This window comes from Sorex fumeus, unplaced genomic scaffold, assembly GCF_029834395.1.
Source record: "Sorex fumeus unplaced genomic scaffold, SorFum_2.1 ptg000044l, whole genome shotgun sequence".
In the NCBI taxonomy this organism is placed as follows: Eukaryota; Metazoa; Chordata; class Mammalia; order Eulipotyphla; family Soricidae; genus Sorex; species Sorex fumeus.
In genome coordinates, this window is record NW_026606101.1 from 39,663,714 (window position 1) to 39,690,987 (window position 27,274).

A 27,274-nucleotide genomic window follows, 5' to 3' on the forward strand; every position below is an offset into this window, starting at 1 on the left:
AACAAGTTTTATGTTCAAGGAAGAACAAAGGCTTGAATACCAAGCCCATATCTTTATTTTGTTCCACTACAAGTGTTCCATCTCCATGGGCCTTCAGAGGCTAAGAATAACTAGTCAGCTGGAAGTTATTAAGGTTTATTTTAACTTAAAAAAGAGGGGTTTTGTTTGTTTAGAATACTATTAATAATAGTTTCTCTCATGAGCATTATTCCAATGCCACCCCCATCTCCAGGGGATCTGTCTTCCCCTTTCAAAGAACCCAGCACCCCACCTTCTCATCCCACATCTCCCCACCACCCACCCAGTTGGTTGTGTAGATCAGTCGTATTTTAAGAGATACATATGTCATATAGTAATTTGTGATTTTAGAACAACAGAAGTCAGGTGATTAATTTTAGAAACAATTGTCATGTATTAATTTTGTTCATTTTGGATTTTTCTGGGTGCTCACCATAGAGAGTCTTTCTTCATTTTGTGGCTGATACTATATTGAAGGGGGATACCAGAAGTGCCAAGTAGTTGAAACGTAACAGACAGGATTTAATTGTGCAGGGAATCAGTGGACATTTCTAAACACTTGACACCACTTGAGGTGGGAGAGAAGGGACATGAGGTCCTTTGAAGTGATATCTGTGCATGTGCTAATGTACCCTGTATTGAAGATCAATGTGTCTCTGTCTCCAAAAAAATGAGAATGAATCTCTTGCTAACATTGATGTTTCACATCAAAGCAACCATATTTTAAATAATCACATGAACTACTTGTATGAGGTAGTTTTATAATTAAAAAAAAAGTGAATCAATCACCTTAACCCAAGTTGCCATCAATTAGAACACATACCTTTATTTTCTGTGCCACTAGAAATTGTGAACCATTAGACTGTGATATGATGTATTAATGATAGTCCTGAGCAGAATATGAATCAGTCACAGCATTACTGCTTTGAAATTTCTTTTTTTAAAACTTTTAATGATATTATCAATGATATTATCTATTTACTTTCAAATTATCTCAATAATTCATTATATATTATCCTCTGTTTTTGTTTTATTTTATTTTATTTTTAATTTTTTTATTAGTGAAACACCTTGTGGTAAAGTTGTTGACCTTACAAGTTTTTGTACTTGGGTTTAAGTCATACAATGATCGAGGACCCATCCTTCCACCAGTGCCCATTCTCTACCACCAATGATCCCAGTTACCCTCCCACTCCTCCCATACCCCCATCCCATCCTGCCTCTGTGGCAGGGCATTCCCTTTTGTTCTCTCTCTCCTTCTGGTTGCTAAGGTTTGCAAAAGAGGCACTGAGTGGCAAACATGTTTCTTCCATAGTCTACTTTCAGCATGCATCTCCCATCCTGGGAGAATCCTCCCAACACCCTTTACTTGGTGTTCCCTTCTCTGTCTGAGCTGCCCTTTCCCATAGCATGTGCGGCTGGCCTGAAATTTCTTTCATATTTTCAGAGAGGCAGTTTTTATATGTTATGTGATGGGAAAAAACGTGCTTGTATCACAGTGGCAAAACAAAATGTAACATAGCTTACATTCATTTAAAGATGTAGGTATCAGTCATTTTTTATTTGCTCCTGTAAAGTGCTCAATTGTTAGATTGCAAGAAAATATGGAACTGAAGTCCTTCTTTCAATGACTAATATTTTTTTCACCAATATCAAATTTGTACCCTGTCTCTGAATTTCCAGGGAATACAATATGTGTTCATTTTAATGCCAAATCCTTCTGGAATCTTTCTGCCTGCATTGTCAAATGACTGTCTTTTATTTTTGTTTCTACATGTGTTACAGCAGCAGTCAAATTCCTCACATGTTGTGAACACAAGGCACACAGTTCTTAGGAAGTGATGATAACCAACAGACACGACTAAGGCTTCCATCCTAGGGACCAACCAACTCACTGCTGCTGCCTGACTATAATTGTTAAGATAACATTGTCTGGGTACAGGGGGTGGGCTCTGGTTTTGCATGCAATAGACCTAGGTTCAATCCCTGGCTCCCCTTTTGGCCTCCTGTATGTACCGCCAGATGTGACAAGGAAAGAAAGAAAGAAAGAAAGAAAGAGAGAGAGAGAGAGAGAGAGAGAGAGAGAGAGAGAGAGAAAGAAAGAAAGAAAGAAAGAAAGAAAGAAAGAAAGAAAGAAAGAAAGAGGGAGGGAGGGAGGGAGGGAGGGAGGGAGGAGGGAGGGAGAGATAAAGAAAAGAAAAAAGAAAGAAAAAGAAAAAAGAAAGAACCCAGCCATAGGCTGTGAGGCTAATTCAGGAATGCTCAAAGGTTAAAAGAAAAATTGTATTTTTGCTGAAATCCAGTAAAATTTACAAACTTCTAAAACACTCTTATCTAATGTAAATGTCTAAGTGTGGTCATAGGTAAAAGGTAATTGAGTGTATAATTTTAATGTTTTTATTTAATTTTTTATTCTTGTTTTTTATTTTTTCTCAACCTATTTTTTTCTTTGATTTTGGGCCACATCCGGTGGTGCTCAGGGGTAACTCAGCACTCGGGAATTAATTCTGACCATATGGGGTTCCCTGGGTCGGTGCTCAGCCTACCCACTGCACTAGCTCTCCGATTTTAAGATTTTAAAAATGTTTGCAAGAACCATTTGGTGGTTACCAAAGGAAGACCCCATACCCCATACCCATACCCAAGGGGTATGGGTAAATCGAGTAAAGGGGGCCATTGTATGAAGATGAATATACAATTTAAAAAAATGTAAATGCAACTTAAAATTGCAATAAAATGCATCTTCTTTTTTGAAAATCACATTTACCACTGATACTTCAACCCTTTTAATGAGTTTAGCAGAAAAGCTTTCGAATCAATATATTCTGTCTGTGAAATAAACCATTTATTATTTTTTTTCAGTATGTCTATACCCCCAACCTTTGTTTTTTTGGTAAATATTGCTAATACCTGTTCCACAGTGGTCCCTTTCAAACTTTCAACTATGATGCTGCTATTTTGAAGACAGTTCAGTCACTTGTTTTGATCAAATTGAGAAACAGTATCCCAGAATAAAAAGAGAAGAAAAGCATATGAAAAATTACATTTATAAAGTAAATATAGTCTTATTAAGAATTTCAGAAATTCTATTTCCAATGGCTTTGAATTTTTCCATCTCCCATTTCCTTGCATGGACAGAGCTCTCTTTGAAGTCTCTGGAAGCTTTCTGTTAAAAAAAATATATATATATGTGTGTGTGTGTGTGTGTGTGTGTGTGTGTGTGTGTGTGTATGTATATATACACACACACACATATACACACACACCGGTGTAGAGCTGAAAATTGAGCTCATTGTTTTGCCCTTTTAAAATGTGTTTTTCAAAGATTTGCCTTTCATATTGCAGATGGAAGAGAGGATCTGTAATTTTATCTTGTATAACATCCTTGCCTGAAAAGCTCAAAGTATTCGTAGGTGTTTTTAATGATTAGGTCCTATGTTTCCTGCTGAGGAAGGCAGAGATTTGTGTAATTTACTTCCATTTTACACCCAAGGAAACTAATATTCAAGGAAAAGAGGTTCAGAATTTCAGCCAGTAGTAGAATTAAGAAAACAAGTCCAAACCTTTCCATAGGGTTAATGATGCTCAGTCTAATGGTTGTGGAGGTGAAACGTGACCTCAAATGAAATGATATCTTAGAAAAAAAACACTACAGGTATTGTCACATTCTATTTTAGTTTGAACTTTGCATTTATTATATAGGATTGTTTGCATTTTTTTAAATAGCTTCCTAGATTACTGGCCTATTGTAATTTTAGTAGCTTATGATTTGGAATCTATTATTGAAATTGAGTTGCATTGCTTTTGCAATCATTCTAACGCATTCTAAGTACACACGTGAAAACAAACCACAGCCAAACTATATGTAAAGGCACAGAACTCAGCTCTATGTACATCATATAAAATTTTATCTTGATAATTTTAAATATTATAAAATAGTTTACTAACCATATAAATCTCAAATTTTAAATCTTTAAAATATCTTGATAAGTGTATGTGAATTACAGCATAATTCAGCTGATTATGTGCAACATTATTTTTACTAAAAAGATCAAATTTAACCCTAAGAAGTTCTAATTATATCTAAATAACTATTTGCTTAATTAAATAACTGGAAAACAAGCAACTAAAATAATTTTAATTAGTAGAAATATGTCAGCACCCTTTAAGAATTTGAGAATTGTACAATACATATATCTATGTACTGCATATATATATGCATATATATTGAAGTTGTGTTGAAATATATATGTATTTTTTTCCTTTACTACCACCTGGATGTGCTCAGTGCTCAGGACTTACTCCTGGCTTTGTACTCAGGGATCACCCTGGTGGGCTCAGGGAACCCCTGGGGTACCTGGGACCAACCCTATGTCAGCAAAGCAAGCACTGTCCCCACTGTAAATGTCTCTGGTCCCTTAATACATTCTTTTACCATATATCAAATACCCCAAATGTATGACAGGAGTTGTTCAGCTAAAATAAAGCAATACACATGTCTCAAAAATATCAAAGATCTTGTGCCTGATGATCTCAGGAAGCAAACAGTCTGGGTGGAAGACTAACCAAAAATAATGATAAAATCTCCTCCAAGGGCTTACTCACAGAAGAATGTTCTGTCTCTTCTACTTGTGTGGGATCACTAACAAATAGGTTAAAACTGAGATATTGCTACTCTTTGTTCCACTTTATCATTTCAGCCACCCTCCAGTGGCCCTTGCTGTCTCCCCCGAGATCTTCTCAGTCCCTCCCCATTCTCACCTCAAATTCAGCCTGCTTAGAATTTCCTAATGTAGGTATTCTGTATTATCATTCTTCCTTCTTCGATAGCATAGCGGGAGGGCGTTTGCCTTGCATGCAGCCAACATGGTCGACCGGAGTTCGATTCCTCCACCCCTCTCGGAGAGCCCGGCAAGCTACCGAGAGTATCTCGCCCGCACGGCAGAGCCTGGCAAGCTCCCCGTGACGTATTCGATATGCCAGACACAGTAACAACAAAGTCTCCAATGGAGACGTTACTGGGCCCGCTCGAGCCTCCTTCTAAGAAACGGAACTCAAAACAGTATACTTTATTTGTTTGTTTATTTATTTTAGGTTTTTGTGCCACACCTGGTAGTGCTCAGGGATCATACCTGGCGCTGTACTCGGTGGTCACTCTCCCAAATTGTGCATTTAAAGTTCATTAGGAGGGTCCTCTTCAATTTAAAAGATTTTTTTTACTTTAAAAAGTCAGTATGCACCATGAACCATGATCTATGGTTTATTCCTTCTTGCTGGGGTACATGTTTGATATCTACTTTCAAAATCATTGCTTTGTCTGAAAATGCTAACCAAGATTCATTAGGAAAATAGTATCAGGAATGCCTTATAACTACTGGGTGCCAGAAATCGTATTTCTCACTCATCTTTCAGTAGCATATAGTTAAGCAGTTCAGAGTCTCCTCTATTTAATCTGTGAAATAATTTGCTATAATAAGACACATTTGGTATCTCTCTCTAAAATATGAGCCAATTGATAGGGCTTTTATTTTTACTTCACTGTGAAGGAAATCAGACCCAAACAGGATCTCTGAAGTGCAGGTCATTTTTGCTCAATGTTCAGACCAAGAAAAAGAAAGACTGGTTTGACTCAGAGGGACTTCTATACCCATTTTTCTTTAACACAATAACCCTGTAGTTTGAAGAAACAGAAAGGAAGAAAGTATTCAGCTTTCTTTCAAAAGCAATATGGGCTTCTTCTTAAATAATGCCTTTATGTGATAGCAGAAAGTCTTCACTGACAATTGTCTCTGAAGAAAATTATGGGCTGGGAAGAAAATTTTTCCCCCATGACATTTATAAACCATCTATTCAAATGAAAGAAAATTGTGTAGTTTTTTTTTTTGGTCAAAAGGTTTCATCATACCTGATGATGAATATGTTTTGAATTAAAACCTGAGCACAAAATTGGTTTTATTGAGAATCACTGTGGTGTACGATCACTGATCACTCTCCCGAGACACCCACCTTTTTTGGTACTGCTCCCCACCTCTTGACACCCTGAGGCCACTTTGTCTATTCAGCATTTAGAAAGGTGATTTCTGAGGCCTGGCAGCTGTTGGTGTTAAAGCTATTGTGTGAAAAACAAAAGCCTTTCTTTTCTGTTCCCCAGCCTCCTTTGTGTCTTTGATACAGGAGCCGGTTCATGAGTAGGGTATAATTCTTTACCAGGGAATTTCATTACTGTCGTGTTTCAATATCAGCATACTCTTTTGGACAGCAGAGAGAACAGTCTCAAAGTATTTCCAAGGCAAGGAGTCAGGTTCTTACCGCTGTTGCATTTTAAGTCTGTTCAGTAGATCTGCAATTGAATGCCATCATACCAACATCTATGTCTCCTAACTCTGGTAAGGCAAGACCCAGTGTACTCTATCAGTGAATATGCCGCCAGTCTTGAAAACTGATCAGAGCCCAGTATATGAGAGCACTGTGCTAAACTAGTATTCTTAGGAGTTTCTCCTTAATGTCTTGGGAAATTCTCATAGAGCAGATCAAAATGACATTTATTTGAAGAATACACACCTTTGGTTTTTATTCTCTATCTAAAGAGATTATTCACAATTTAAGTATTTGTCTTTCAGAATATTTAGAATAATTTCATTTAGAAAGCATTGACATTGAGAAAGACCAGTGGATGACCAATAGGCTCATGGAAAAAAATATGTTCATCATCACATATGAACAAAGGAAAATCCAAATCAAGACAATAATGATATACCATCTCACACCAGTGAAAAGGGCATCTATCAAAATTGCTAGGAACCATTTGTGTTGGAAGGGGTGTGGTGAAAAAGGAACTCACATTTACAGCTGGTGCAAATGTTGCCTGGTTCAACTTTTATGGAAAACAGAATGGAGATATCTCAGTAAACTCAGAATTAGCTGCCATATGACCCAGGAATACCGCTTCTGGGTATCTGACCCCAGGACACAAAAACATTCATTCAAAAAGATACATGCATACCATTATTCATTGTAGTACAATAGCTAAGATATATAATCAACCTAGGTGTCCAGTAACTCAATCATGAAGATGTGGCATATATACACAGTGGAATACTACACAGCTGTAAAGAAAGATGAAATCATGCGGTTTGCTGCAACATGCATGAAACTGGAAGATGTCATGCAAATGAAGTAAGCAAAAAGGACAAGCCAGATTATCTCACTTATATGTGATATTTAGAAGAACTGGGTGAGGAAATACAATATTTGAAAGGGAGGATACCTAGATAACCCTTTGCCTCAGAATATAGGGAGCAGAGGCAGAGCAGGAAAGAATTTGAGAGAGGAGAAGAGATAGATGAGGGCAGCAACATGAAGCAAGGATCAAAGGGATTCGAGTACATGGGTGATGTAGAGGAGTGGTCCAGCTCAACATCCAAACCACAGAGTCAGCAACACTGATAACAGGAGACCCAAACTTCAACAACCAAACTCAAAAATGTTCCTGTCAAGGTTGCAGGTTGGGATGGGTGGGGGTGAGGGTTATGGGAGAGAACCTGGGAACCCTGGTAGAGGGAATGTGACTCTAGTCTTGGGATTGGTGCTGGAACATGGTATGTGTAAAATCCAGTGATGAATGCCTTGTTATAAGGCACAAACACACAAAATAAGCCAAAATAAATTCTGATATTTTGACCTTCAATAAATAAATAACATGAAGGAAAGAAAGCATCAGAATCAAGAGTCTTTAGTTACATGCCAGAAAAACAAAGTGACCTAAATAACCATGAAAATACTGTGGGTGTCATTCTCAGAATTCAGTGCTTGCACCCTTGGCTATTACTTGACTGTGTCATTTTGAGAGGCCATTCATCACTACTCTCTCTCTGCCAACCACCATGGGTGCTGGACTTTGGCCAGGCCAAAGTGTTGCTTATTTTTACTTATCTTTTTGCACTTTTACAACTGCCATGAAACAAATATGCTCCTGTTAGCTCTCTGTGAAAAAAGAGAGATGTGAGGCTGATCTAAAATCTGCAGATTGGCACCAAACAAGCTGACCCTGCCTACATCAACCTATTGCCGGTTGACCCATAGATACGTGATCAAGAATATATGGCATTTGTTTTAAGCTATGCATCTGGAGTGGGAGTGGAGGGAGGCTTACACAGCGTTAGTATGGCAGCTGGTGACTAACATTTATTATTCCTATAACTAATAAGTCCAAAGGTATAACCTGAGTCATTTTCAGGTTGGTTTTAAAGGAATTTCTTGCCTCTCTTGGGGCTGCAGCCTCAGATGGTTTCCCTCTAGGTGGCATCACTGTACCTTCCTGGGCTTCACATCAGTGTATCTCCATACCATTTGGGAAACAGGAGGCTCCTCTTCTTCAACTATAGTTCAGAGATTTAGCTCCGACTGGAACTAGTCTGGTTTTTCATCTACCTGGGCCAATTTTTGAGCGAAGAAGGCGGGATTCCACGGCTGGGTGTTCCAGAGTTTTCTCTGAGATGGGAGGGGTGGGATCTCTCCCCAGATCTATAGTGTGGCTCCCTGTGGGTGGGAGTGAGGGTGGGCCAGAAACTGAAAGGCTCTAGCAGTGTGGAAGTGAGTCTAAAATCCCCATACCCTCTTTCAAAATTCTGTTAGTTCAATATTTGACTCAAGAAATTTTTCTAGAGGTGCTGGATGCCTGCATTTAGTCCAGGGACTGCATGGTCTCCCCAGCACCACTGGGAGCTATCCCTAAAGACAGACTCAGAAACAGTGCCCAGCATAGCTGGGCATAGTGCTGAAATAAGTAAGCAAATGAGCAAAAGACATTTTTCTACTTTTATGTGGCTAGAGGGTTGTTTCCTAGCTTTTACATCACTTAATCACTTAACTTCCCGTTAGTCGTCGATTTGCTCGAGCAGGCACCAGTAACGTCTCCAGTTGTCCCTGTCGCGTGCTAGTGTAGCTCAATGGCATCTGTTCGCTCTGGGAACATGAAGAGCCTCAAACCGATCGTTCATGATCTTGACAAAGTCAGACCATCTGGTAGGTGGGCGGCCACAGGGTCTTTTGACATCCCATGGAATCCAGTCGGTAACAGCTCTAGTCCAGTGGTCATCTTTAAATCTCATTACGTGACCAGCCCATCTGATTTTTGACACCTTGGCAAATGAGACAGTGTCCCTGATTCTTGATCATCAACGGATGTCGGAACTCCGGATTCTTTCTCTCATTTGAGTGAAACGTGATATTCCAAGCATAGCTCTTTCTATTCTTCCTTGGGAGACCTGAATAGCATTCTCATCTTGTTTGCATAGGGCCCAGGTCTCTGAGGCATATGTTAATGCAGGAAGAACAGTGGAGTCAAAGAGATGTGCCCAGAGCCGGAGGTTCTTCGTCCTCTTAGCTATTTCTTCGATGTTCTTGAAGGCGTTCCAAGCCACTCTCTTCCTCCTGTGCAGCTCGGGTGCCAGGTCATTTGTCATGTTGACTTCTCGACCTAGGTACACATAGCTGTTGCATTCGGAGATGGTCATTCCGTTGAGAGCGAATGGGGCATCAGGAACGAGGCTGTTTCTCATGAACATTGTCTTCGTAAGATTCAGCTGTAGTCCTACCTTTCCACACTCATGGTCAAAGTCGGCCAGCATTTGTGCCGCTTGGCTGATGTTTGGTGTTATTAAAACAATGTCATCAGCAAAGCGGAGGTGGTGTAGTTGCCAACTGTCTATCTTCACTCCTATTTCTTCCCATTCTAGTCATCGCATGATGTTCTCGAGGGTGGCACTGAAGAGTTTCGGTGAAATGGTATCACCCTGCCAAACCCCTCTCTTGACATCAATGATCACTTCTTTGTAGAATGGTGAGATCCTGGTAGTGAATCCGCAATACAGCTCACGGAGGATCTTGATGCATTGGGCTTGAATGCCCTGATTGGCTAGGGCTTCAATGACCGCTTCCTTCTCAACAGAATCAAAGGCCTTCTTTAAATCAATGAACGTTAAACAGAGCGGCATCTTGAACTCCCGAGAAACCTCAATGAGCTTGGTTATCGTGTGGATGTGGTCGATGGTGCTGAATCCTTTGCGGAACCCTGCTTGCTCGCATGGTTGTCCTTCATCTAGTGTTCTGCCAATCCTATTTAGGATGACTCGAGTGAACAACTTGTAGATGACAGACAATAGGCAGATCGGGCGATAGTTGCCAATGTCATGGATGTCTCCCTTCTTGAACAGTAGTATGGTCCTGCTGGTTTTCCATTGGGACAGAACCTTGCATTCAGACAGGTAGCGAGTGAAGAGCCGAGCCAGTGTATTGATGAGTACTGATGACATGTTCTTCAGGTGTTCAGGTCTGACCTTGTCTGACTGGCCCTGCTTTTACATATTCTTTAATAATTAGCTGAGCCTATGCACAGACCCATGACAACTTAGGCCCTGAAAAAAGTGGGCAGCTTTAGAAGGACATTACTGTTAGTTCTCTGAATGCACATAGATTGATTGGTGTCTTTGGATTTTAAGAAAATTAAAATAGGTTTTGTGTAATAGAATTTGAAGATCTCTGTCCTAGAGGTTGAAATTAATGCTGCTGCCATAAGGATTGAACTGAGTGGGATCTATTGGTCAAATTTCCATTCCACCAGTGGAATCACCCAGTACACTTTGTTTCTCATAAGTAAGCTATACTTCTTATCCAGGCACATTAACATATGGTAAACAACAAATAAAATGTGTATTGAAAAAATTAATTAAAAATAGGCCCAAGATTTTCTAAAACAGTCCTTTCAATACTTTCAAGAATACCCTTCAAGCTCTTTGTAAGAATTTCTTTGTGTTTAATGCTACCCTCTGACGTTTCTGTAGGAATGTCCACCAAAAGCTATCTAGGAAATTTTTGCAAAAATTTAAGCATTCATCAGTTACTTTGTTTTTCTAACAATCCTCCTTGACCTCAGAGGATCTGAAAGATTAAACAATGCTTATTAACCAACAATTTTTTGTCATTCAGTAGATGCTTGTCGGCCTACAAATATTAATGAACAGCTACGGGGCTAAGTTAGTAGTGTGAGGGAAGCAAAATTGAATAAGGGATAATACTTGCTTTCAATTGGCCAACTATTATACCTTTTGGGTCACACCTGGTGATGCATGGGGGTTACGCCTGGCTCTGCACTCAGGAATTACTCCTGGAGGTGCTCAGGGGACAATATGGGATGCTGGTAATCGAACCCAGGTCGGCTGTGTGCAAGGCAAACGCCCTACCCTCTGTGCTGTCTCTCCAGCTCCAGCCAACTCTTATAATGTAATTGTTGTTCAAGCTAGAGGGAAACATTAAAAAGAGATGAAGACTTGGGACTTTTTATAAAACTCCACTTAATCACTTAATCACTTAACTTCCCGTTAGTCGTCGATTTGCTCGAGCGGGCGCCAGTAACGTCTCCATTTGTCCCTGTCGCGTGCTAGTGTAGCCCAATGGCATCTGTTCGCTCTGGGAACATGAAGGGCCTCAAACCGATCGTTCATGATCTTGACGAAGAAGTCTGAACCAGTAACTACAACTGGTCTCATTCACCTATAAAACTCCAGATTCTTACAAAGCTGTCTATGGAAAGATTATACTTTTTCATGTCTCATCATAAAGAGCTCCAACTCTATATGAAATATCTGCTAAGTATAAGACAAAGATGGCATACACCAAACATTTTTATGTGATCCAGTCCCAGTAATTAGCTATTATTTCTATATTTGTATATTCCTAAAAATTCTTTCCCATAAATATGATTGCTTAGAAACATTATTTGGTCTGATTTGCTAATAATACCCTGGTTAAGTAATTCCACATAATTGTCAGTTTGGGAGCAGGCTCAGGTACATTTTCTCAATTCTTTCTTTGTCTTTTTTTTTTCCTAGTTGGGTTTTGCTTTGTACCATACGAACAGAAAACTAACACTGGAGCCTAAAATAACTGTCAATGCCAAGATTGTGGTAGTTGGTGCATCAAATGTTGGAATTTCCTTCCTAGAGACATTGGTATTTTGGTGAGTGGTTTTATTACTTGTTTATCCATTGGTCCATTCCTATATTTAAGAAGGTCCCATTTCATACAATAACAGATCTAAGTTTTTTGTCCCTCCACATCCCTTATGTAGATTAATGAATTGGAGTATTTTAAATGAGGGGTTGGAAAACTAAAACTCTAAGACTAACTTGGCTTTCAACCTGATTTTCATTTTTAAATAAAGATTTATAAGTACAACTCAGTTACTTGCAACCTGTGGCTATTTTCTCAGTAAAAACACAGGAAGGTGAGTAGAGAGAGATGAGAAGCAGCAGGGATGGGGCCAAGGGGACGTGGGTAAATTGATGGTGTTAAGGAATGATAGAGCTAAATATCCAAACCAGAGTCAACAACACGAAAACTGCAAGATCCAAACTTCAATAACCAAATTTAAAAAGTCTAAACGGCAGACTGAGACTGGGGTGGGTGAGCAGGAGAGGGAATCTAGGAATACTGGTTGGGGGAAGTTGACGTTGATGGTGAGTTGGTGATGGAACATTGTATGTCAAAAGCCCAACTATGAATTACTTTGTAAATCATGGTGCTTTAATAAATGAATATTTTGAAAAAGACAAAAGAGATCTATGATTTTAAAAAGTTCAGATTTGAGTAAATGTGACAGAGATGTTATGACCTGCAATACCCAATAGATGTGCATGCTAACCTATGACAGAAACTTTCCAGTCCTACGCTCCATTGACATATCCCTTACTGGCGCGATGAGAAGAATCACCCAGAGTATTTGTTTAAAGTGTAGGTCCTCAGGCCCTGTACCTGACATACAGAACCAGAAACTCTGGGCAAAAGAACAGCTACTCCATATCTATAATGAGGCATGTTTGGGAACCAGTTTTGACTATAAGCATCACAGTGTCAGATATGACCATGCAGGAGACTTCTTTCAGCTGCTGCATTTTGGATATCAGGGAACAAAGTAAATCCTGTGGGGAAGACTGAGACCCACCACTCTCTTTAGTGCTATTTTCTCCTGTCTCCAAAGAATTAATTGGATTTTCTTTTAGAACCTGTTTTGGTTTTCTGATAGAGGATTTCAACAAATTCCATGCTTCCCATGACTAGTTCTACCTCTGAACCTTGAATCTCAGCTTTTCCTCAACTGAAGAGCCCCGGGTATTATCCTAGAACATTAGCCAGCCCTAAGCGCATGACCCAGAGCCTGAAATGTGTTTTCTAACTTGTCTTAGACAACACATCTATTTCTTCACTGATTTTTCAAAAGAGTCTTACCCGTGTTGAAAAAGGCCCTGACTTGGGGGGATGACTATCAGAAATGAAAACAGTATAAGCTTTTCCCAAATGTTCACTCTGAATCATGTGAGAAGTTTCAGCTCCTTTCAAAATGCCATGGGTTAGAGGTCAGCAGAAAAGTGGAAAAAGGAGGCCTGGTGTGGCTCCTACAAAAGCTGAAAGCCCAAGGAAGAGAAGTGGGATATTGTAGAGGATTTGACAAGAAAGAAATACAGGTAATTATCAATGAACAGTGTTTGCTCCTTGTTGGCATGGAAACAGGCTAACCCCCAAAGGTTATTTTGCTCATTTGACATCACATTAGATGAAGAAAAGATTTTATGTGTGTGATTGTTACTTCTGAGCCAAATTGTTCAGTTGTCCAGAACATACCCTTACTTAATTAGAAACAAGTCACATGTCATTGTTGAAATTAGCACAGAGCTCATGTTCTTTAAATGTTCTGGTCTGTGGCAGTCTTTCATCGCAAGAAGGATCTAATGAGAACATTCATGTTCCCTGTATATGAAGGTATGAAGAAGCAACTTGGAGGTTTAAGTCTTTTCTTATTCTATTGGTTTCATCAACTAAGACAGCAAGTCTTATGCATTCATTTATGAATTTATGAGTAATCTACAATAATCTAATTGTGAAATAATAGTTTAAAAGTTATCATAGATATGTCTTAAATTTTAATTTAGTCATATACTGGATCATTATGCTTTAATTAAATTATTACATATAGGTATAATTTTCTTTCTGTGAAATTGACTTAGATTTAATAAAGACAAATATAAATTTTTATATAAATACTTGGTTTATTAAATTCCTCAAACCTTTCTAAAGCATTTTAAAGTATTCATAATTTTATCATCATCATACAGATAATATACACTAAAAATAGACTGGTATCAGTTTACAAATCTCTAATCCTTAAGAGAGGAAACAGCTTTCTCATTATTTTCCCTAATTATTTTAAATTAGCAATCACCATAGTAACCTATTGCATATTTTACTTTACGTTTAACTGTTAGTTGAACTAGATTTTTCTAAATGATTTGAACTGAAATGAATCAAAAAACATAGTTTTTATTAAACATTTATCCCCACCAAGTGAGGATTAAATTCATATTTTAGATGCAAGATTTATAAAAATTGCCAAAAAATTGGGCTCTTGTCTAACCCAGCTGGGGTATCATTGTTTCAGGAAAACCCATTTGAGACCCAGTTAACAACCTATTTTTCCAGAAAATCTGGTAATCCTGTCATCTGGTGACAAAGAAGACAACTCTTTGTTATTATGTTATTTTATATTTATAATCATATTTGGTCTCCTCTTCAAAGGATAACCTAAAAAGTCCTAGTGTAAATTCTTTTCCCTTGTCATATCCTTCTCCCAAGTGCTAAGATGCTACTGTGAAAATTGATGTGATTTATTCAGTTACCAGTTAATGCACCAAGATGTAAGCTGCATTTCGGGAATTAATATTGAAGGTGATTTTTTTTATTCTTAATTTTAAAAGTACAGCACTCCTGTTGGTCCTCAGTGACTACCAGCCACATTGGCATCCACACAGATACACCTTGTGGGCTTTTCAGACCAGAGGGCTACCATGCATCACCTAGTCCTTTAGAGCAAGGCATCCTGGGTGACATCCCCAGTGACAGTAATGGGGGTCTTAACTAGGGTTACACACCAGCATCCCTTACAGGCCTCCTTGTTATCCTGGAGATGCAAAGCCTGGAGCATTGGGAATGGCAGCTGCCCTTAGAGTTCTCTGTAACCTTCACCAATCCTCTAGAAGCCCCTGAAATGCTAATGAAGGACAGGGGTGCAGGATAACTCAGGGCTGGGGTGGAGCTCTACCAATTTGCCCTCCACCTCTCTGGACCTTTTACACTTGCTTTCTGAGAGCTCCATGTCTGAAAAGTTTCTTGAGGCACAGAGGAAGGATTGGCTTCATACTCCCATACTCCATCCTGCCTACATGCACATCCTGTCTTCTTTCTCCATCACCTTCCCTTCCAGGGTGTTGGTTCCCAGGGTGTTGTAACCAGAGCTAATCAGGGGAGGGACAACAGGTAAATTACCAGGTCCAAGAGTGGAGCTCTACTGGAGCATGGGGTATTTCAAGGCAGAAACCCCCAATTGTTGGAAACTAGTTGGCAGGGGAACGCAGCTCTAGGATATTTCCCTATGAGTTTTCCATGTTCTTTATCATACACAAGACTGTTAAAAGGTGAATCTCAACTATTTTAGTACAATAATTTCTGTGATTGATAAGTCATTTAGATTCGACTTCCCTGACTCTTTGGGACTGAGAGTTCTTGACTTGGGGAGTATAAGTGCTTCATCTTTTCCTTTTCAGGATAATATCAAGAAAGTTCATTTAAAACCTCAGCCACCAGAAAGAAACAGAGGGCTCAGTCTCAGACATCAGTCACACTGCAGTGCCTCTCTCTGCTGTGGCCTTTAGGTGGCTTCTTGCTTCTTGGGTGATGTAAGACCCCTTCAGAATGGCCTGTTAGAATGAAGATCTGTCACCCTGGGAACTCTGCCAGTCAGATCTAAAGTGAATGTCTTATTCTTGGATCAACCTCCAAGTCAAGAGGTGACCCTTTCTCACCTTACAAGGAAACGCTTTCTCAGGCAAGAGCTTTGTAGCAAAGCCTACAAGCTCATTCCAGAAATCAAGAGGCCTCTTTCACAAAGCCAAGAAAGTCCTGTTTTTTACCAGTCATGCTTTGTTTAACCTTACTGAGTTCTCCAGATGTACTATTTAAAATAGTTAAATATTTCTATAAGAACACCAAAAATAGTTTTAAAAGAAATATGGAGGGGCTGGGGTGATAGTTTATGAGGTAAAAACAAATGCCTAGCATTTGTGGGGCTGAGTATGATCCTGGCTCCATATGCATGCCCACATGCGCTGATGACCAAGCACTAAACCCGTTAGCTTCACACTAGACGGCAGAGCATTGCCAAGAGCAGCCCAGAACACCCTGTGTTCAATCCCTATAAAAAGAAAACCCAGAAATATGGAAGTTCTACTTATAAAAGGGCAAGAGGTTCAGAGAAAATGTACAGGGGTTAAGGCATTGAATGTGGCCAGACCTGACTTGATTCCCATAATGGTCCATTAAGCATTGCCAAGTGCAGCTCTGGAGACCCTCAAGCCCAGTCAGGGTGATCCAGGCAGTCCTGGGCACTACAGCAGCAATAAATCCTCAGACCCTCACATTGAACCATAGGTCCAGATGACAGAGAATTACAAGAGGGGGCCCCCAAGCCACTAGAGTACTTTTTGGGAGGCCCTCTCCCTCCCAATCCCAAGAAAAGGGGCAGCAACTTGATCTATGAACTTAAATTTTACCTGCGTTGTAGTCATAGTGTAGACTAAGGGCTCCAGCCTTAGAGTTGGTTGAAAATGCCAAACCTCAGCTCCTGCGCCAGTGTTCTAATAGACATGGGTTTCCCAGGGTCCCCAGTGGAGAGCTGCTTTACTCTCTCATGGGCACCAACACTAAAGTAGTTTCTACTTTATTCTGTTTCAGTTTGTGTATTTCTGTGCTGCAATATATTCTGTTACTTACTCCTAATTATGGAGCAGCTACTTGTAATCCATTATTTTAAAAATCCTTTCTAATTCAATTGCGAGTTAAGGAATCTCTCAAAGAGCTTATAGTGGCTCTAGAAAAATGCATCCACGAGTCCTGAGCTGGCAGTGACTGAATGCAGCCCTGGTGGTACCCAGCGACTGGAGGAACTGATGCTCTGTCTCACAGGAGTCCAGCTGGGCCCAAGAGCCATGGGTGCCTCAGCTCCCACCTCCACATGAAGGAGCTTCTCAAAAACAAAGTAACAGTAACAAAAATCCCAACCAAATCATCTCCCCAACGAATAAAACCTCAATGTAGACATGGATCCCTTTTCTGGTTGGCTGTGCTGAGGGGATGAAGATGAGCCAGGGCCCAGCGGGGCATGTTTGTGAGCTACTATTGAGGCCGGCCGGATGACCTGTAATCGGGCCGCCCAGGACCACACAATATCCGGCACAGCTGTGGCGTCTGGCAGCAACCAGCCAAGTGCTTGAGGCTTAATTAGGCTTTTTATCTTTACATTTGTCTGAGGACATCTGAAACCTTCAGTGTGGCCTGTCATTAATTAGGTGACTAATTAAATAGTTAGTGTCTCCTTGCTCCTAGCTAAACCCCAATGAACAGGTTGGTGACTGTCATTGTTTCCTTCTGCCGTGCTCTGCCACGTGCATGGGTGGGCATGTTCACTCCCTGATTGCCCTTTTGCTACCAAGGCAAAGGCAATGTGGTCGACAGGCTCTCAGCCTGTGGCACTCTTGGAGAACAGGTCATGGCTAGGAAGGGGTCTCATCTTGCCATATTGTGTTGCCTTCACAATATCTTAGCCTGCTAAGGGCTGAGGCTAAGACACCATCTGGTGGCTGGGCTGGGGGGTGGGGGGAGGATAAGGATTACTTTATGTCCCAGCATCTTCAGACAGAAGGACCTATATCAGTAACAAAATTGCCACCAGAAACAAATGATCCAGAACTTTCCCTGGCATTGTGTGCCATGATTGGGTTCCTTAATATGATGTTGATTTTTAACTATAATTAATGTTAAATGAGAGTTTATCAAAGTTATCTACTCTCACTCCTTTCAGAACTACTTTTCTTCCCACTCTCCAATGTAGAAACTCCTAGAACAAAAGGAATGTTATTCTCTTTGTAGAGTGGTAGGCCTTTTACAAGGTCAGCCTATACTATCGCTGGGGGCTGGGGGGGGCTGTGATTATTTGGGTTAAGGATGACTTTAAGAAGGTAGTGCATCCTTTCTGATGGTGAAGAACCCAAATCACACACACCTGAGTCCTAGCCTGCCTCCTCTGTCTTCATCCTCTAGATCAGATCATTTGGAAATGATCTGAACAGCTTTGCTACCTGTCTTGGTCTGTATTACTTTGAAAGCTGAAAACAAAGACTCAGGGTGCAAGAAGTTTATCTGTAGTAGTGATCCTGGGGAGGCTCTTGAGTAAACAGGATGGTTGTGATGGGAAAGAAAAGAAAGTCAAGCCAACAAACCCCAAACATTGCTCAACAGGTAATGTTGGACAATGGATGCAACCTCCCAGCTGGAAGCGCCCCCCTACCCTGCTACATGGAGTACTAGTCACACTATGCTGTGTTTCCGGCTGCCCCCCCAAGTTCCCTTGATCAGAAGCTGAGCCCAGGAGGAGAGGCAGGAAAGCATTTGATGGTGATGTTAGAGGGTCCCTGGTGACCTGGCTTTTTTACTTTTCTTTTTATCTTTTTTGGCTTTTTGGGTCATACCCAGTAATGCTTTGGGCTTACTCCTGCCTCTGCACTCAGGAATCACTCCTAGTGGTGCTCAGGAGACCATATGGGATGCTGGGGATCGAACCTGGGTTGGTGGCATGCAAGACAAGTTTCCTATCTGCTACACTATCACTCTGGCCCAAGTTCCCTTTTTTCTTAATATTTATATAGTTATCCTTTAGCAAAGCCATGAATATGCCTGTACACCAGTGATATCACCCCTTTGGGGCACTGGCATGGACCAGGGGGTATGGTAATACCTCAGGTGTAATGGGAGCAAGAACTTTCTGTTTGTTGACTTAATAAAGGGCGATTTCCAGGGGGTGTTGAGTGATATTTTTTCCAGAACAGGAGGTGGTGGGCCAAATAAGCTTGGGAAAATCTGGTATAGACAAATGGGGGGATTCTAGGCAAGCGGGCCAGGGAGATAGCTCATGGGTAGCATGGATAGTATGTTCAAGGACCCAAGTTTGACACTCCACCTCCTTCCCTGGCACTGCATCGCCCTTCCAGCAACATCTCTGCAGCTCTGGTGGTCTCAGACTTGCCATTCCTGCCATAGACCTAGTTGGCCAAGTATTTCCGGGAGTAGCACCCAAGATCCCCTTAGAACTGTTTGGGAGCACTCCCCTAACCCCCACCACCTCCAAAATAGTCAGACTAGATAAGGAGACCATCTCAAGAGGATTTGATGGTCACCATTCTCGCCAGCCTTTCTTGTAGCCCTGAAGAGAAGCTGGGTAGACAGCAATGAGGGGGGGTTTTGCTAGAAAAAAAAAGATGGATTCTTAGAAAATTCTCCATCTCTACTATAGGATGGAGATATAGTTTTTGGAAATGTGCTTTCTGGACCACACAGTCTGAGATGCAGCCTTAAGGGATGAACAGAAAACCATGGTGAGTGGGAAGCTACAGAGCAAAGGACCAGGAGCTCTGGTCAGAGGGTAGGAGGAAGAAGTAGGACAGCTGACATGGCCCAGGAAAATTGCCCAACATCTGTGAACCTTTATTTCCTTTTTTGTATAGTGGAAAATCTCCTGAGAATCTCTTTTCCTATGCTAGAATGAGGGTCCAATAAGGTCAGATTGTGTAAAGCATCAGGCAAAATATCTGTACTCGATGTTTGTTAAACAGACACCTTCCTGGTTATGAAATTTGCATGACCAGTTCCTTAGTGGGAACAGAACATTCTTTCAGGTATAGGAAGTGACTGGGGAGAAAGAAGATTCTAATGTGGAAGAAAGAGGCTCTCTTTTGTTCAGAGTTGGAATGAACCAGTATCCTGCCTACAGCAGTGCATGGTCCTCACCAGAGTGGCACATCTAGCAGAGACATTCCATTGGGGGTTCCTGTACAAAGTCTTCCACCTCTGGTTTAATTTCAGGAGGACAAAATAAGCATCCCAACATGTTTTGGTGTTTTTGTTTTGCAAAATAGCTTGTCTCCCAAGATGAATGTTCACGGGCATTTCCATGTTATCTAGAATCTGTACAAACCTTAATCTGGACATTCTTGGGTCCTTGGTTCTGTGAAGTATAATGAGTCAGGTCTTAAGGGGTTGAGTGTACCACAAACACAAGTCCAAAAGTTCCTCTGCATTGAAAAACAATTAGGGCCAGATAGATAGTATAGCAAGTAAAGTGTTTGCCTTGCATATGGCCAACCCAGCTTTGATCCCAGCACCATACATGATCTCCAAGCACTGATAGGAATGATCCCTGAGCACTTGTTGGGATCGGGAGTTCCCTAGCCCTGGGAGGCGCGGAGAGACCAGATAGACACAATTCCTGCAGGAGTAAAAACGGGGTTTATTTAGACCAGCATGCTGGGGCTCCGCAGCATACCCCAAAAATGGGCAGTGGCTGAGAGCCCCGAACTTCTTCAAAGGGGATCTTATATAGGCCTTCACTGGCCATTACAGCAAAGCCCGCGCATTTCATAGCCAATAGATTTGTAACAACATATACTTTCTTAACCAATCCATTTAAAAGTACCTAGCTGGAATCTCCCTTGACCATCCTCTTGAGTTACCCAAGTCTGCAGGGTGCTTTAGTGAAACAATACATTCCAGGAAAGGGCAATTTCCCCCAACCACCCGCATCCTGAGTTATCCTTTACCCAAATCTGCAGGGTGCTTTACTGAGACAATACATTTCAGGGACAGTAAATCACTTTCCAAGTCCCCTCTCCCCCAGGTGCAAAGCAGCCAAGCAGTTTTACAGAAAGCAATGTTGCAAGTTAACTAAAGTACACAAAAATTTGATGCCCTAATATGGATTCTTTCACACTGCCAAGTATAGCCCAAACCTCCCCCACCAGATAGACAAAAATGTCTGTTTTCACACCTATCTCTCAAATATTCAAAATCAGCCCTCTCCTCTTAACACTCAAAACCTTGGGAGAAATTCACTTTTCTATCCTCAAAGTATTCTTGGACTATCAACACGAACATAATATGAGAACTCAGAAAGCCAAAGTATTTTAGAACATGTTTTTGTTTGTTTTGTGCCTGAAGATTCATCTCTTGCCTAAGATGTGGGCTCCTGAAAGGCCACGTGTGTTGTACATCATGACTCTGCCCCACCCCCTCCCACCTTTCCTCCAACTTCAGTCATGGGCAAGAAGTGCTGAATTGCTATTGCTGAGAGTTGGGTAACTGATTTATCCTACTTCTCATGTTTTTTTCCTTTGACGAAAATAAGTTCTTGGATCAAGCCTCAGACATATAGCAGCAGAAACTCAATAGGGCTCACTAATTTGTGTCCAGCCATTCATTGACTTTCATTGCCACTAGGCCAATCCCAATATCCCTACTACCCTAATTTACAGTCTCATTTACTTCCTAATGACAAAAAGGTGTTATGCCTCTTCAAAGATGAAATACCACTGACCAAGCAAATTGTTGAAGCAAAGATAAACAAATGGGACTTACATTAAACTAATAAATTTCTGCACCTCAAAAGAAATGGTGATCAAGATAAAAAGACAGTGCAGATTTATTGGGAAAAAATATTTACCCAATACTTATCTAGATGATAAGGGCTAATATCCAAGACATATAAGGTACCGTATGTTTTGTACAAGAAAAATACATCCAACCCAATCAAAAATTGAGAAGAATAAATGAGCAGAAAGTTACTCAAGGGAGAAATAGCCAAAATGCACATGAAAAATAAAAAGTTCTATATCACTAATCATCAGAGAGATGCAAATCAAACCAACAATGGGATATCTCACGGTACAGAGACTTGCACACATTAAAAAAAGAACAAAAACAACCAGTGCTCATATGGATGCATGGAGAAAGGACTCTCATTCATTGCTTGTGGAAATGCAAATCAGTCCAGCCATTTTGGAAAACAATATGGGCATTTCTCAAAAAACTAGAAATTAAGCCTTCATATGACATAGCAATACTACCTCTGTGAATATATCCTGGGGCCCCCAAAACACAAGAGGCCTGGAAACACGGGTTTGGGGGGACTATCATGGAGGTGCCACATAGCCATCCTCTCTGGGGTTGGGAAGCACCTGGAGCCCCGTGAGACACAGATAAGGTAAAACTGGAGGCTGAGCAGGTGGTTTCTGGAAATCATGTATGCCACTTCTCTGAAGTTCTGTAATGTTCTAAATAATTTCTCTTAAAGAGAGAACAACAATATCATACCACCAATGAAGTAAGGAAGTTGGCTTTTGGGGATGGGGGAATTTTCAGTTTCCTTTAAAAAATTTTTTAAGGACATGTAATAAAGATATTGTTAATCAGCCCCCATCAGGGGTTAATGTTGATAACTTTTCCTTTAAGTAACAGATTGTGAGTAGAGATGCTCTGGGGGTTGGGACTAGAGTAGGGGCTAAGAGTTAAAAAACCCGTTTTTAGGCCCCCATTCCAGAGTTATAATCCAGTAGTGTTTGGTAGGGTCCCAGAAATACACATTTTATAGACTCACCAGGTAATTATGATATGCAGCTGGGTTAAGTAACCACTCATGTAGACATTTCCTCAAAATTACCAGTATTATCTACAAGGAAACCTATCCCCCCCCCACCCATAATTTCTCATTGTAATTACCAATTTTGGACTGGAATGATAGCACAGTGGTAGGGCCTTGCATGCAGCCAACATGGCCAACCCGAGTTCGATTTCTCCAACCCCTCTCGAAAAGCCCAGCAAGCTACTGAGAGTATCTCGCCCGTACGGCAAAGCCTGTCAAGCTACCCGTGACGTATTCAATATGCCAAACACAGTAACAACAAGTCCCATGATAGAGATGTTACTGGGCCCACTCGAGCAAATCCATGAACAACGGGAGGACCATGACCATGAATTACCAATTTTTATAGGTTTGTTTCCAAATCACATTTTCCAATTTCCAGAAAATCATAAAGCTTCTAAATAATATCATTGCCTCAGGGCTCACCAGGCAAAATTGTTGATTTATTAAGTACTACATATCTCAAATCATTATCTTTTTTAAAAAATAATTCTCTTTCGGGTTATACCTGGTAAGGGTTAGGATACTCCTGGCTCTGCACTCAAGAATTACACCTGGCTGTGCCTGGGGGACCGTATGGGATGCGGAGGATTAAACTTTGGTCAGCTGCATGCAAGGCAAACACACCCACCTGCTGTACTATCGCATCAGCCCTTCAAGTCACTACCTTATGTTCATAGTCTTTAAATGCTATACTAGACTTAGTAGAAAAACGTTTCACAAAACTTCATGCTTAAACGATCACAACTAAGAATGAAGTCTCAGGATCTGGACAGACATATCAAAGATCTGAGTGCATACTTTGTATGACAGAGACCTTGGTTCCAACCCTGGCACCATAAGGTTGTTTGAGCAACTCTGGGAGCAAGCCCCAAGCACTACATGAAGTGTCCCTGCAAATCAACAGGTACAATCCCCAAAGCAATAAATAAGAGCAAAGCCCCAAGAGAAGATATTTGCTAAACAAAGGAAATGTGACCATACAGAGTTAATAATGCCTTCCCAACTGCCTACATTTGCCCAACCGCCCACGGTCGGTGTTCTTGAGCCACTGTGTGTGGCCTGGATCAGGATGACTGTTGGTTAAGGGCAGACGAAGGAAGAGACAAGGGCCAGGCTGGTTGATCTTAGTAGCAGTTTATTACAAGGAAGTGTATCCCATAGAAGAAATTTATGTTATGGAGGGCCCAGGTTCTTTCAAGCACGTGTTCCACCTTGCTAGTCTCTCTGTGGTCCATCTTCCCGCCCTGCTCTCTCCTGTCTCCAGCTCTCTTGCCTCCAAATCCCCTGCAGTCTGGACTGACACTGCACCCAGTCAGGTAGCAAAATCAACATAAGAAAGCCCTTCCTGAGGGCCCACCAGGTTCAAAGCAAACACTACCTGAGAGGTATTCCAAAGCCCTTCCTGACTGCCCAAGGGAAGGGCAAAATACTTCCTAAGGTGTTTTTCTCCTTTCCTCAGTCCAATAACTCTATCAGCATCTCAATACTAGTTATTTTTGTATGGAACAGTAAGAGATAACATTGAGGCTTATAGGGCAACTCTCCTGGGAACATCTTGCCACAGACTCAGATTACAGCACTCAGGCCAGATTAATCATTCCTAACCCTAGCAGGGTCCAAATCTAATTATTACTTTTTGGATCATGATGGCATTTGTCCATGACCAAACTCTTAACTTATAGTTAAGCATTATGGTGTTTTGTCCAGGCCCATCTCGATGCCAGGGTAGCACATAGCTTACCTCTTGCCCTGGTTCCATCCTGTCCCTCTTCGGGACCCTGCTTTTGGGGGCGGTAGGAAGAAAGGGCAGCTGAGGCTTAGGTGAGAGAATAGATGCCTAAGAGGGAAATATCACCGAGAGTCACATTACAAAAGCATGTCTTCTTGTGTCTCTACAAAAAGTACATTGCTCTGAATAAACTATGCAAAGGACTTAGGGAGAAGAGAAAAACTACAAGTCAACAGAGCACAAAGAAAGAAGTTACAAATAAGCACAGAGGAATGGGAGCAATCCAATAAACCTAAACTATCTGAGGCTATGCAGGAAGGACAAAACAGTGTTATCCTACACACAGGCTTTTACACTCATGTTTTATAGCTGTTATACTTGGCTGGAGCGATAGCACAGCGGTAGGGCGTTTGCCTTGCATGCATCCAGTCAGTGGCCGAGCCAGGTTCGATTCCTCCGCCCCTCTCGGAGAGCCTGGCGAGCTACTGAGAGTATCTCACCCACATGGCAAAGCCTGGCAAGCTACCCATGACATATTCAATACTGACTATATATGTATATATATATATATATATGAATATATGCCAAACACAGTAACAAGTCTCAAAATGGAGACGTTATTGGGCCCACTCGAGCAAATTGATGAACAATGGGAGGATAGTGTTTGTTTGTTTGTTTGTTTGTTTATACTTTATGTATCTTGCATATGCTCTCTCTCTATATATGATAAAAGTAAAACTGTTTAATGTTTTAGCCACGAAAATATATACATCAAATACATTTCTCCAAAATCATAAAGCAAAACTCAATTTATTTTGTCTCTTGTCAGAACTACAAAATTTCATTCTTACTCAAGCAGGTGCCAGCAACATCTCCATTCGTCCCCCTCGCATGCTAGTGTAGCCCAATGGCATCTGCTTGCTCCAGGAACATGAAGAGCCTCAAACTGTTCAGGGTCTTGACGAAAAGTTCTCACCATCTCATAGGTGGGCGGCCACGTGATCTTTTGACATCCCGTGTAATAAAAAATGAATTAAAAAAATATGTAGTCAGGTAAAATAACTTTAGCTAGGATTTGTTCTTTAGCAAAAAAGATTCTCATGATTTTGAACAATTCAGAAAGATTTTAGTAAATTAAACTAACATTTAAGTTGATCTGGAAAATTATTTTCTCTCTACATTTCCTATTTGTTTAAATAAAAGCATCACTAATCAGTTAATTAAATCACTTCTTTTTTGGTCTTTGCTATGCCAAAAAAAATCAGCTAAACCATTAAAAAAATAGAATTCACCTGGCAGGTTGACAGGTTTCTAGGACCTTAAAGGGTAAACAACATGAAAAGTTTTATGTTTCTTTTATCATGCTCACCATAAATTGGCAATGTGACCTTCTTTATTTTAAGAGAAGGATGTTTAGACCTAATTTTGTAGCTGTCCTCCCAAAGCATGGAATGAAATGCAATACCTTTTACTTATTTCCCTGGATACTCTAATCCCTCCCTGCTTTACAAGTATCTTTGAGCTGTTCCTCCCTTTGTATCCACAGCAACGTGAAATCCCCACTGGAATTATCTGCTGTGAAAATGCAGGTGCACTTGTTTAATGTTTCATTGGCTAGAGCACTTAACTTGAACCTTTTCTCTTTTTTACACGACATAGTGACCTTTGATTCTGGAGAAAAGGGCTCACAGAGACGTTCGATATTGTTTCTATACATTAAGCCAACTCCATTAGGTCTGGGGATCATGATTTTTTCTGTGGTTCTACTGTTCCTGTCATTATTTTTGTCTAATGCATATCCAAAGTCAAGATGTATCCCTAGTCCCAGTATTTCATTTGCAGGGACTTATTTAATATTCATAAGCAACCAAACTAAAATCTCTAAAACCATTTTTCTTCATATTTAATAGACAGAAGAGGTAAAGTCTATTGTGTTTTTTACAATAGACACACATGGATGTTGAGCTAATACTCCTTGGTAGCTGTATGTTTGATAGAAATTATCTGTAGCACTGTAGCACTGTCCTCCCATTGTTCATTGATTTGCTCGAGCGAGCCCAGTAACGTCTCCATTATGAGACTTATTTTTACTGTGTTTGGCATATTGAATATGTCACGGATAGCTTGCTAGGCTTTGCCATGCGGGCGAGATACTCTTGGTAGCTTGCCGGGCTCTCCAAGAGGGACGGAGGAATCAAACCTGGGTTGACCAGGTTGGCCGTGTGCAAGGCAAATGCCCTACCTGCTGTGATAGAAATTATGATTAGATTAAATAAAATATTTGGACTTTTCTAAATCAGTTACAAAAACAAGTATTGCAGCAAAAATTGAAAGTTGAAGAAAATAATGATACTGGTGATAATTTCATACAAGGTCATAAAAATGGTTGGTGACCTTTATGGTATAGCCTAAGGTTGATACTATCAAGGGTGGTAAGCATTTTAGGCCACCTCATATACAATGCTCATGAGTTTGGACAAAAAAATAACAAATGGTCTTTGAAAATGTTCTATGCAGCAGACAGTATTCGAAGATTCTTACTCATGCTACTTCATTTAATCTTCATAGCACTCCAAGTGGCATTTGCCTCTAAAACTATTCCCATATTATCGATCCAGATACTTAGTTATTTCACAGATGAAATAACTTGCTCAAGGTATAATGATAGAAAATGCTTGAGCCAGGAATCCGAATAAGGCCATCAAATGATGTGCTCAAGTCTGTGATGGCACTCCCATGTCTTTGTTAGTCACTAGAGAATGCTCCATTTTATCCTGCCTGCTGGCACCCCACCCCTGCCTCTGCGTTTAGTCCAGAGCATGCATGAACCTTGATGGCTGTGAGGCCCTTTCCCTCTCCTCACCATCTTCCCAATCGAAGAGTATCACTGT

The 27,274-nt window shown here is 40.7% G+C and overlaps 1 protein-coding gene across 1 annotated transcript in view; it reads left to right on the forward strand.

Moving 5' to 3' along the window:
- Positions 1–27,274, forward strand: part of CFAP61 (cilia and flagella associated protein 61) — a 402,292-nt gene that overhangs the window by 241,028 nt on the left and 133,990 nt on the right. The window contains exon 16 of the mRNA XM_056121438.1: positions 11,907–12,034. Coding sequence (XP_055977413.1) covers positions 11,907–12,034 — 128 coding nt within the window. The remainder of the gene's footprint in view (positions 1–11,906; positions 12,035–27,274) is intronic.